At 43.7% G+C, this 13455-nt stretch overlaps 1 protein-coding gene across 1 annotated transcript in view; it reads right to left on the bottom strand.

The window, feature by feature from the left end:
• The window catches only part of CACNA2D3 (calcium voltage-gated channel auxiliary subunit alpha2delta 3), a 648113-nt gene that overhangs the window by 416916 nt on the left and 217742 nt on the right, over positions 1-13455 (bottom strand). The window contains exon 4 of the mRNA XM_044451514.1: positions 8218-8277. Coding sequence (XP_044307449.1) covers positions 8218-8277 — 60 coding nt within the window. The remainder of the gene's footprint in view (positions 1-8217; positions 8278-13455) is intronic.

Here is a 13455-nt window from a genome sequence, read left to right as displayed (position 1 = left end):
CCATGTTTATATCTTAGAGCCGGGTTCTAAGCTCCAAGCTAGAGTTATAGTTGGGAAAGCATGGCTCCCTGGGAAAGTCCCTGGCTCTGGGAACAGCCCAGATGGCTAAACAACATGAAAGGTCAACAGGAACACCCTGATTTCTGCCTCTGTGCATGTTGTCCTGTGATACTTTTGTCCTCGAGTGTTATATTTATTACAGCTAAGCCTTAAGTCTGGGGCTGAGATTCCAATTAGAGTTAAGGTGAGGAAAACTTGGTTCTTATGCATGTCCAGGAGCCTGGAACTAGCCTAGATTCTTCAGACAAGCTGAGTGATCAACATGAACTGCCAGAGTGCTGTCTTTATGATGTTGGCTGAATATATAGGGATTGCACCTAGGTGTTAGGGTTTGGCTTAAACTTTGGGTCAGGGTTAGGACAGCCTGGGTTAAACTGGCTTAAACTTTGGGTCAGGGTCAGGAGACACGTGCCCATGGACCTGGAACTAGCTTAGACTGGGCAGATAGAATGATGGGTCAAGAGGAACATCCTGCGTGCTATCAAAAAGCATGTGTCTAAATGTAGTGGGAGTATGCCTGGGTGGTAGTGCTGGGTTGAACTTCAGGTCACAAGTACTGTAAGAAAAACCTTGTGTCCCTGGACATGTCCAGGGATCTGGAACTAGCCTTGATTGAGAAGAAAGAGTGAGCTGTCAACCAAAATGCCCTGACTTCTGCTTTTCAGAATTCTTTCTGTATTTATTGGGAGTATTCCTGTATGTTCGTGTTTGGGACTTACTTCCATTTATGGTTGCATCTAGGAATAGCACCCTGGTCCTTCTGCATGTCCTGAAAATCCCTTCAATTAGGCAAACTGAAAAACCAGTCCACAAGAACTCCTTAAATGCCATCTGTGTGCATGCTGTCTACACACAGAAGGATTACAGCTGTTCATTAGGGTTAGAGTTGAATTCAGGTTAGTATGCAGACTGGGAAAATGCTCTGTTTTCCTGAGAAGATTCAGCAGCCTCCAACTGGAGAGAAAGTGAGAGCTGCCAATGAAAACACTGGCTTCTCTCTTTCAACATTATTTCTGAATGTATAATGATTGTGCCTCCATGTATGCACTGGGGCTCAGCTTCAAGTTAGTGTTGGGAATATCTGAGTTCCTGTACATTAAAAAAGAAAAAGGCAAGATATAGATCTAATCAATCAATCAATGGCTTAAATTAAACAGAAAGAGTGTGCACAGGAACCCCTTGAAAGCTGTCTTCCCTGAATCCTGCCTGGGTCTATTTGACCACCAGCTTTGAACCGGCCACGTGGAGGTCTTGTTGCCACCAGGCAAACCTGAGTGGATCTGCCCGGGCAGGTCTCCACGAGATGCCCCTCGCTGAGGCAGAGGAAGCATAATGAATGGCTGTCAGCAGCTGGGAGGCGTGCAGAGCACAAGGCAGAGCTCTGGAATGCCGGGTCAGTGGTCATTGAGTAGGAAAAGGGAGGAAGGAATTGGAGAAAGATGTCCCTCAGGCCATGGGGGGTGGCTGCAGGGGAACGAGTGAGGAGCTGGAGAGGGAAAGGGAGGCAAAAGGGCTTTTAAAAAATATAGTAGGAAGGAAAGAGAGGGAATATATAGATAGATGTATGTATGCATGCATGCATGCATATTTGGTAGGAGTGAGTAAAGGCACAAGTGGAGAAAAAAGTAAGAGGTAAGTAGCGAAGTTTGTAGACCCATCAGGCGATGCAGCAAGATTTGAGGTCCAGAAGAACCTGGGGAAGTTGACAGGAGCCCCACTCTCCTTCTTATCCAAGGCCCACTCTGGGACGTTCAGCTGTGGAAGTTTCTCTCCAATCCAGGACTTGCGCTGCGTGGCAATGCCCACAAGTGTGGTGCACAGAGACCACGAAGAAGAACCCTGGGTGTTCCCTTTGTGTATGTTGTCTGAATAAACCGAGATTATACCTGCAGGTTAAGTTTCAGGTTACAGTTAAATTACCGAAACAAAGATGTCTGGATCCTTTGAGCCCCCTTCCAATCTGATGACCAGAAGAAGAGGGATTTTTTTTCCAGATTTCTGTCTCTGAGATGGGCTGCTATTTGCACACCTGTTAAAACCATGAATTATATTTGTGCAAACAGGCAACTGCAGTACTCAACAGTGATTTGTACAGAATCAATTGATTTGCATAAAATCTTAATCTATGTCAGTTACGATTTGTGCAAATTGGGATTTGTGCAAACTCACTGATTTTGCACAAATTACACTAGAGGCTCATGTTTTTCAGGTACTTGTATGTACAAATGACATTATCAGTTAAAATGTGCAGATTGTACTCTGTCTTAGAAACCAGAATTTGAGAGGCCAATTTGTGGAAATCCTTCATGTTTTTACTCACACACACATACACACACCACCACCACCAGATACATCACATACCCATATTCACAGCCTTTCACTAGACAATTTCATTGGAAAATTCAGAGAAGAAACATCAAAGTTACCTGATTTTTTATTCACATATTGATTTGAAAGTGTAAAATTAAGTTCACATTAAAATGTGAACCAAACAAATTTATTCCCAATGTATTTCAAGAAGCCTCAACATTAATCATTTTAAGTGCATCACAATCACTGCAGCTTGACAGATAATTCACAAAATACTCCAGGGGCAGTGAAAGCAAAACCAGCAGAACAGTTTTTAGGACCTAAACATATATTAAATATTGTCACTTTTCTTTGATAATGCAGAACACTAGAACTGGAAACAGTAATGCAATTTCTGAATTAGCTAAAGCACATCTTCAAAAGTGTCTGATCTGGAATTCTGCCCACTTATGTTGTCAGCATAATAGGTTTCCCTACTGACTGCAACAACTACGAGAGCAAAGGATACAGAACTTACAACACTGTAGACTGAATAACTGAAGAAAATGCAAGGGCTTCTGGGAAAATAGCTTGATATGCTTTAACATTCACCCACCAGGGGCTTCCTCTGAATCTCATTACTGACAGTACAAACTTCAATGTACATTGTACAATAATAGGCAGCCAATTTCCCCGCGTGAGCATGTCATGGATGCTCTTATATACTTGGTGTTGGGAATAAGAAAGTTGCCTGGTTTTGGGAATCATTCTCACAGACAGCTGGCTGCATCGCAGACGATTTGGAATGCGAAACAAATTACAGTGGGATTGTGGAGGATGGGCTAGATCAAGATTCTGAGATGAAAGAAGCACAGGATATCAGCTCAAGACACTTCGCGGAGCCAAGGTTCCTCCTCCGAGCGATCACCAGCTGCAGACCATTTTCCTGGCAAAACCACTGCTCCCAAGTACAAGTCACCCAGAACAGATCTCTGAGTACGCACAGAGCAGTTTGTTGAACCCAATCCAACGTTTGCCTCCAGGCATTCTCCTTACGAGCATGCCAGGGCCCCATCCCATTGGGAGGGGCTTCCTGAAAGCAAGCACCCCTCTGCTCTGCACTGCTCGTTGAACTGGGCCTCCTGTCTCTGCCGAGGGCCTGCCCTGTGTCTGGGAATTCCTCGTCCTCAGAGACCCTTGCCACTGGCTGTACCTCTTGGTCATTCCCAGGGACTGCCTGGCTCAGTGAAGCGTCTGGCCTCAAGCTAATCTGCCTCCTTCATCTCAGAATCTTGACCTGGCCCATCCTCCAGAATCCCACTGTAAGTTGTTTCACATTCCTATTCCAAATCATCTGGGATGCAGCCAGTAGTCTGTGAGAACAATTGCTCAAAAAGGCCAAAATTCTAAGTCCCGTCACTTGGTTATGTAACACTCAGGTAAAACTATGTAGAAATTATTATCGCATTACATTTGTCCATTTGTGCCATCAGATTCTACAGTATAACAAAGAACCAGTTACCATGTGGGATATTGTGATTAGTTTTACAATAAAAACTACTAATTGTTTTAAATTTAATAGTGCAAATACAATGGGTTGGATCCAGACTTAGTCATGCTTAGAGTAGATGGGGTCAAGTTAATGGGATTTAAGTACAACCCTGATGTTTTCCAAGGAGTTAAGCAGAAAAGTTAAATTTATAGTGTCCAGTAGACAGACCTTCCACTGAGTTATTTCCTTTGTACAATAAAGGAAAAGCAGTCTCCATTGCCAGCAGACTATCTGCTCTATACAGAAAAGCACAAAATAACTATTTGTATGAGTGGATGCAGACGGAGACTGAGGAGAAGTGGGGAGAAGGAGAGAGCAGAGAGAATAGAAGTTCTAAATCCTAAACTGAAAACCCAAATTTATTGCAATTTAACTTAATTTAAGGCATCAGTCTGGCTCCCTAGAGAATATTCCAGATTTATATAAAAGCAAAAATGATGCAGTGCCCTGAAAGGTGAATCAAAATGTTTGGAGAGTTCAGCTGTTACCAACATATTAGAATTAGAGCTGAACTCTCAGTCCCTGTAGAAAATGCAGTTCTCAAGGCCTGATCTGGAATGCAGCAAGTTTAAATCCAGATATGCTTGAGGTTATGCTCTCCCGTTAATCAAGCATATACTATTAGATTCTAGTGACACAGACAGTCCTATCCCGTTTGATTTATTTCTTTCAAATAACAGTCAGTGTTATTTATAGCCCCCACTGTAGATTTCTGTGGTTAGTTCAAATAGGTCTTGTGTCAAAGACCTTAATAAAGCACTAGAATTTCTACTGAATTGAAATGATTTGAGGAAAAACAAATCATGGGAAATACATTTATAGTACTGAATATGATGGATCAGAATGGAACAGACAGAGTTGTAAGGCTGCTGGAGACACCATTGACAAAGTACTTATCCATTATCCTAATTTGGTATTTCCCCCAAAAGAAAACTTAAATACATTTAAAATATCTATTTTTCCTTTACTGCCACACGCTTAAGAGCACAATCCTCCATACGTCTATTGTGAAGTCAATGCAGTGGGGCTTATTGCCAGGTAAAAGAGTCTCTGAGTGCAGCCTTCGTCTTGCACGTGACTGGGCTAGAAGTGTGAGACAGTTTTCAATGGCAGGAAGTACATAAACAGGGCCCAGTGTCGGCAAGAGAGGACAGCTGCCCAGGGTCACCCGACTCCGCTGCAGCTGCTGTCAGAGCCAGGCAGCTACCGCGACGGTGGCTGCTGATCCTCACTCCTCTCTCAACCTCTTGCAGCCAGCCTGGCTGACAAAAGGGACCCAGCCAAGCCTGCAGGGTCCATGCCAAACCATTTTTTCTTTTTTTATTGTTCTGATCAGTTTAATGGTCTGAACTGATTGGAAACTCTCTCTCTCTCTCTCTCTCTCTCTCTCTCTCTCTCTCTCTCTCTCTCCTCTCACACGCACACACACACACACACACACACACACACACACACACACAATCTTTTGGTGGTGGGGGAGAGATAGCCAGTGATGGCACAGGAACGGTAAACCAGCAGTCTTTTTGCTGCTCCTGTACTTAACATGGGCCAGTCTTTGTAAAAGCAGCATCTGACTTGTTCAGATTGCTGCAATGCACAATGTGAAGTGATTAAAAGAAAACAAGTCTGGCATGGGCCTTCCAGGTTTGTCTGGCCAGCTGCCATGGTGCTTTCTTTTGCCAGTAGATGGCTGGGTGAGGATGAAGAGAGGCAGTCAGTAAAGGGGGTGCTGCTGCCACCGCCCAGGTGGAAGGACAAAGAGCATGCTGGCTCAGGGCACAGGTAAGTGGGGCTCCGCTGGAAGCTGGTGCCAGCCCTGATCATGGTGCCCTGTTTGAGGACATGTCAGCATGGTACGCCAGTAGCACTGCACACACATCTCTCTTGCTGGATGTCATGGCATGTCAGGCGCACCCGTTCAAGCATATATTGGAATGCACAGTTCTCTTGCTTTATTTAGATGAATAGTCCCTCCTGCCCCTTTGCACAATTCAGCACTGGACACCTCGGTTTCATGTTAGCAGAGCTCCATCGAGGACTTACACTGAAGACGGCTTGGCACAATAACTGTGCATCCCTCAGTAAGTAGCCTCTGCCGGTATTACACGACTTAGCAGAGACGATTCTTGTGTGCTGCTTTTTGACAAGAAACATCTCAAAAATATTTTGTTTCCCAGAGCTTTGGAGCTGACTGACTGACACATTGCCTGATCCCCCCCCCACACCCCTCTATTTTCATTTTAATGCTGCAGCCTTGATCATTTCTGGAGTGTGTGTTTGTGTCATGTTTGCTTCTATAGTCTTACTGATCACAGTGTTTTCCACAGTGTTTTAGGGAGTTACGAGAAATCATCTTGAAAGCCCATTTAGGCCATCGAATGCAGGCATGCATGCGCACACACGCACACAAAATATGAAATGGTTCCCAGAATACTGTAGTAAAACGCTTCACCGGAATATCAATACAGTCTTTCCCACTTGCTATGAAGCATGAACAGTTCTACATAGTCCCACTACAAAGTGAAATTAGAGAAATAATTCTGTCCTTAAGACTTGCTCTTCACCTGGTCATTATTGAGCCAATGTTACGTGCTGGCTTGGTTTTTTGATAAAAAAATGCCCCCACCACCCTCCCAGAGTTGCACAGCGGTCACTGAAACCAAGATTAACAATTGATTAGTTCTAATGGACCATGGCAATAATAAACAGAAAAACCCTGCCAGAGAGTAGGTTGTGCTTCTAATGCTGCCATCACCTTTTAACCTAAAAATGCTCACATTGTCCACATATCCACAATACAAGGGTTTAAGAAACAAGTACGAATTGGTTGAAGCAGCATCTTGAACAGTGTGCTTCTGGCTTATGTGCAAAAGTGTTATTATTTGTATAATATTATTTATTATTATAAAGCTCTCTGGGAGGTTTATAACAATAACTAAAATACAGTAAAAACACAATCTTAAATGCAAAGTAAAAATAAAAACACCATAAAAATGCAGTACAAAGTGCAAAAGCCACTTTTAAACCCATATTTTTAAAAGCTACTATAGTTTACCCAAATCAAATAAAAACACCTGTAAAGAGGCTGACACTGTGCCACAATGTAGCACAAGACTAATTACATGCCCTGACACAGAGGGTAGTCTTACACTGGCGTCAAAAAGTTCTTAAAGTTGAAGCAGAGCAAGCATCAGCTGGGAGTTGTTCCATAGCTGGAGGGTTGCCAGTGAAAAGCCACTTCTCTTCATTGCCATCAAGCAGCCTCCCTCAGAGCTGACAACTGGAGACAGGCCTCAGAGCTTAATGGCAGTGCCCAAGTACTCTAGATATTTCATCTGATTCAACTGCCGTAACTCAGGAATCTAAGTCCCACTGGATGCAAGGGATGTTATCCTGGAAATGCCTAGCAAATATATTGCAGGAGCCCCCAGAGGGCTCTAATATGTCAAGGGGGCCGGCATGTAGTAGGTCATGGACAACCCTAGAGAGCCCTGCTGGACAGCAAATAGAAGACTGAATAAAGACAATGAGCTATTGCTTATCAGCTGCTTTCACTACCTCCAAGTGTACACACCAGGGCTTGCTTGCATCGGCTAGGAATTTGTCTCCATCTGCTCAAGCTGCCTCCTGGTTTGTTTCATCCCTTTCGGCTCTGGGGTTTACAAGGAAACCACAAAAGCAATGATGCCAACTGCCCAGGTCACCTCTGTATTCCAGAGATTGACCAGGGATTCAAGGATGGTCACTGATATCCTCTGGAAACGGTCTAGGTACATCAGGCTCCGGGGTAGATCATCTTAATAGCTGCCCCTTAGAGGGGAAAAGCCAATCCCAATCTAAGTGTCAGCAGGCAATGATCTGACCACGACAAAGGGAACAATTCAGAGTTCCCCAGCTTCAGATCACTGTCCTCATGCCTGGCTAAGCAAAAGAAACCCAATGACATCCTGTGACAATCACATGGTTGCCATGGAATCCATGAAATCCTAAGCTGCCACAGACAAGGTACCCACAGCATGGATGGATTTGGCCTTCTAAACATTGCATCTGGAAAAGGTAATGCAGATTTTTTTACATTAAAACTGTCAAAACTGTTGGTCCTATTTGAATAATGATAATTTAAAAAACAAAAACAAATAGAAAGCACTTTGTGAGTGGAACTCTGCTTCCATAAATGAAATCTCTTTCTGTTTATAAAATGGAATCTTTAGATCCAACCCCACTGATCATTAAAAGTCTTGTTTGTTTGTTTATTTATTTACAATATTTTTACCCCGTCCGTAACAAACGTCTCAGGACAGCTTATTTTTCTTTACCTGTAAATCTGCATCAAATTCGTGTTTCAAGTGAGCATCTTCTGCAGCTTCAACAAGGCGCTGAAAAAGAAGGGAAATTTAGCATTACTTTCTAGCAATTTCAGGTTTCCTCTCTTCACTCTCCCATTTTGATAAAGCTGTTAGAACAAAATCTTGTACCCAGTTGCAGATGCATTAAACCATTAATTGAGGGTTAGTTGCAGATAAAGAGCACTTCATTTGTAACAGGGCAGGGGATACTGGAGACATTCCTGTAACCCTTTGCCATGATTTCTTGAAATATCTTCTAGCATTAAGCACTAACATTTTCATTGTAATGGTATCATACCACTTCCTACTGTTGTGATGACTGTCATACTGTTATGAATACACAAGAATATACTTTCTCTGGGTTTAAAGTTATTGCGGCCTGATGACGTGAACAAGGTGCTTGGACAAGTACGTATCACCACCTGTGCACTGGACCCTTGCCCATCGTGGCTACTATCAAAAGCCAAACACGGGATTGGTTCCTGGATCCGGGAGGTCATCAACGCCTCTTTGAAGGATGGCCGGGTGCCTGCCCCTCTAAAGGAGGCAGTGGTCAGGCCGGTCCTAAAGAAGGCATCCCTGGATCCAGAGATGGCCGCCAATTATAGACCGGTGGCCAACATCCCGTTTTTGGGCAAGGTGCTGGAGCGCGTGGTGGTGGGACAACTCCAAGCACTCTTGGATGAGACTGATTATCTGGACCCATTTCAGTCCGGCTTCAGACCCGGGTACAGTACTGAATCTGCCTTGGTCACCCTGTATGATGACCTGTGCAGGGACAGAGACAGGGGGAGTCCCTGTTGGTTCTCCTGGATCGCTCAGCGGCTTTCGATACCATTGACCATGGTATCCTTCTGGATAGGCTAAGGGGGCTGGGAGTAGGAGGCACTGCTTGGCAGTGGTTCCGCTCCTACCTTAACAGCCGATTCCAAAAGGTGGTGCTGGGGGACTTTACCTCTGCGCCATGGCAGCCATGGAGTTCCACAGGGGTCTATTCGGTCCCTCCAGCTTTTCAACATCTACATGAAACCACTGGGAGAGGTCATCTGGAGGTGTGGGCTGCAGAATCATCATTACGCTGGTGATACCCAGCTCTACCTCTCTTTTTCAACCAATCCAGGTGAGGCAGTGGCTGTACTGAACTGGTGCCTGACCAAGGTAATGGGCTGGATGAAGGCCAATAAACTGAAGCTCAATCCAGACAAGATGGAGGTCCTGCTAGTAGGTGGTTCGAATTCCTGGGTAGGTGACTTGGATCTTGTCCTGAATGGGGTTGCACTCCTTCTAAAGGACAGGGTCCGCAGCTTGGGAGTGCTCCTTGACCTGGAGCTGACTTTGGAAGCTCAAGTGACGGCGGTGGCGAGGAGCGCTTTCCATCAGCTTCGGCTGATCCATCAGCTGCGTCCCTACCTGGAGGACGACTGCCTAGCGACAGTGACGCATGCATTGGTTACTTCCTGGCTGGATTTCTGTAACGTGCTCTACATGGGACTGCCCTTGAAAACAGTCCGGATACTTCAGATGGTGCAAAACAGAGCAGCCAGGTTGCTGATGAGGACTGGGTGTTATTCTCATATAACCCCAGTCCTCTACCAGTTTCACTGGCTTCCCATCGATGTCCAGGCTCAATTCAAGGTGTTGGTAATTACTTATAAAGCCCTTAATGGCTTGGGACACGGATACCTGAAGGAACGCCTCTGGCCATATTTGCCCTCCCGCCCCTTGAGATCAGCAGCAGGGGCTCTCCTCTGGGAGCCCTCCATAAGAGATATTAGGAAGCAAAGTACCCGGAGGAGGGCTTTCTCTGCGGTGGCGCCTCATCTGTGGAATGCGCTCCCCAGAGAGGTCTGCCTGGTGCCGTCGTTATTTGTTTTTCGGTGCCAGGTCAAGACCTTTTTATTCAAACATTATTTTAATAATCTTTAATATTTATAGTTTTAATTATGCAGCCAGTGTGTTTCCAAGTTTTAATTGTAATTCTATTTGTTTTATTTATTTGTTATTGTGAGCCGTCCCAAGGCTGTGTAGCAATGGGGACGGTATATAAAAACTTTAAATAAACTACTACCAGTAAGTTGCCATCTAGCTTCAAAGAACATGCTCATTGTAGCAAAGGATTTTGTTGCAAGACAAGGGACAATATTCAATGGTGAATTCCCTTTTCATTCTGACCCATGTGGCACTTTCTCAGTTCCCTATATTCACACAAATACTGCAAATACTAATGCCTGAAAAGGAAATAGCTAAGAAGAACATAGGTAGTATCAACTTCAACACTTATTTTTCCTAGGCATTTGCAATGGTGAGATGCACTCCTGAAGACAAGGAATATAGATGGTGGACTTGGAAATGTCACTATGTAGTCAATGTATATGACATGCTGGGATACTGTGTAGACAAAATAAAATGTTTAAACTCAAGAGCTGTAGGTAAAGATAACTAAGTTCTGAATCAACACATCTGTCTTCAGACTGCAAGATTTCCATATTAATTGCAGGATCCACCTGGCTAGAGAGAGGAAAGGAACAGCCTGGCTCTGCCTTGCCTGCTGGAACTTCAGGAGTTCTTCTACTTAGCATCATAACCAACCAGAAGATGTCCATCTTAACTACGGCTTCAAAGGCTGGTTGAATCCAGCCCAACTGTCCCTTCCACGCAGCAGATCTTCCAATGCTAGCCGGAGCCTCCAACAGTCAGACATGATCAGCCTGGCCTTACCCACATGCTCAGGCTTCAGAAATCGTGATGACAGTGACTACCAAACCAACACAGCTCTCAACTTAGCTGTAAAAACCCAGCAACCCATAAAAAAGTTGCAATCAGATTTGCTCCTCCTTTTTGCCAGAGTTTTTAACCTTTTACCCCAATTAGCTGCCCTTCCTTACAAACAGACCAATTTTATTCTTCGTTAATGGATAAATCCCTAGAAAGTCACCTGGGATTCCCCGTTTCCCTGGCCAATTAGGCAAAATCCCACCCAGAACTTCCTTGATCTCACAAACTGGGACCAGTCACTGGATTCAGGACACAGCACAACCAAGCTTGAAGAACAAACAGTTTATTAAAAGGCTAAAATATAGGGGTGGAGTGTTCTAAAACATACAGGCTAAAAGGGTAAAATAGGGGAAGGGAGAGGAAAGGGGAAGTTGGACAGTAGCAATCTTACAGTGTATAGCCAACCAAGAAACTCCAACTCCCAGGACCTTGTTGGTCCAACTCAGACAGAAAATGACGATGCTAGATCCTGGCCTCAACTATAACTACAGAGGTTCTACTTTCCACAGGATCAGGGTATGCAGGGTAACACAGCAATCTTCAGCATGGAGACAGAGCCTCCCAAGAGAGGAACAAAGAGTTTTTCTCTCTCCTGACTTTATCCCCGCCCAGCCAATGTCAGCTGACCTGTGTGGCGATGGCCCATCTCAGCCACTCACTCCTGATGCCAGTCATTAGTCCATCATAGCTGTTACCTCTGGTATCCCTGAGGCCATAATTCTAGCTAGGCCTTGGATGACAGATTCCTGCTAGGCTGGCACCTGGATTTACAGCATTTACCCAGTTACAACATGAATCCATCCCTTGCTCTCTACAGCCCATAAGCCGGTTCACATTGCAATGGGTTATTTACTAGCTATTATTTATTTATTCATTTCATTTCTATATCACCCAACAACTAAAGACTCTCCAGGTGGTTCACAGCAATTACATGCTAGGAGACTTTCAGGAGCCTTTCCAGGAGTCTATCTACAGAAATGCATATTCAGCAGCAAATGAATCTGACAGCAGGGTTACCAAAAGAAAAGGTTCGTGAAGGTGATACACCTGGGAATCCCAAAAGTTTATTAAAATCCTGTTGGCATAAAATGATTTTCGAAGCCGTCACCTCATTCAGTTCTCACAGATTTAAAAGCACACACCATATGAACCTTGGAAAGGATGCTCCAAGTGCAAGGTATTCTGACAGGCATTTTCCATAAAAGAAGTCAGAGGACACCTTCATAAACCACCCTATTTTGTGCAGAAGGCCAGTATAAATGGAGAGCATGTTCTCTTCAATCCAAAGCATTTATTAATACAGTTGTGCACCACATAAGGCACAATTAGTCCTGGAATCTCTGCAGTAACAGTGTAATTCATAGGTTTCTATATAATTTGCACTTACCCCCGTTTCCCAATTATTTCCTTGCAATAAAAGAAGTATAAACCAAGAGCCATCTCTACAGGAAGGAAATTATTTAAAACTTAAGGTAACGTGGCAATCTTGCTGATAATCTACAGTGGAGAAAAATGCAACAACAGATTGTAAAATAACCACAGAAACTGTTTGCGGACAAACACTGGCTCCCTCAGCTAGGAAATGAAGATGAGCATCGCCCCCAAGAGTCAGACATGACTGGACTTTAATGTCATAGGGAAACCTTTACCTTTTATTATTAAAGCAGAATCTTTTTTCTTTTCTTTTTCTTACCAACCATTTGGAAAAGGGGATTTTGGGCTTATCTTCTTTGTAAACACCAAATTTTTGGTTTCAATTCAGAGAAGATAAATTCTGAGAGCATGGGCTTGAATATTTCCAGAAAGGCATCGGTTTTTTCTTTATTTTACCTTTCTAAACATAAGGGATAGCTGGGCATATTTTGCAACTCTCCCAGCACCATAGCATTTTCATGGGATGTGAAATGATTTAGTTTGGAATGAATTACATCTGTACATAGCTGGTGATTCAGACAATCCCTTGGACTCAATGTTCTATACAAATTATGCAAGCTAACAGATCTATTTATTTGTTAAAATATTGATACATTGCTATCAATCCCTAAAAACCATCCCAGTAAAGTTTGGATTCTCTGTGATGGATCCTTGCTTTGGGGAAGGAAGGCATTCATTCATTCAGGCATTTTTATCCCATCCAATTATGTTGTGCGTCTCTGGTCGGCTTACAAATCAAACACCCAATAAATACATATAAATGCATAATAATCCATGACTGAGCATAAAACATGGTTAAAATATTTAAACATTGAAATTACGGGAAAATAAAAAGGTCCTCCAATGGAATCTGAAGGATTCCCGAATGTTCCAGGGAAATATCTGGAAGATGTGTCTGGCACCTTTACTGAGGCCCTGTTCTCACTGTGGAATAGTGAAATGGAAGGAGATGTCAACACACTTCTAAACATCCCCTCCTGAAAAACAGGTGCCCCACTG

The sequence above is a fragment of the Varanus komodoensis genome, unplaced genomic scaffold (genome assembly GCF_004798865.1).
Source record: "Varanus komodoensis strain SLA01 unplaced genomic scaffold, ASM479886v1 scaffold6_2, whole genome shotgun sequence".
NCBI classification, from domain to species: domain Eukaryota; kingdom Metazoa; phylum Chordata; class Lepidosauria; order Squamata; family Varanidae; genus Varanus; species Varanus komodoensis.
Note: the sequence above shows the minus strand (reverse complement) of the source record. Positions and strands in the feature narration are given on the sequence as shown.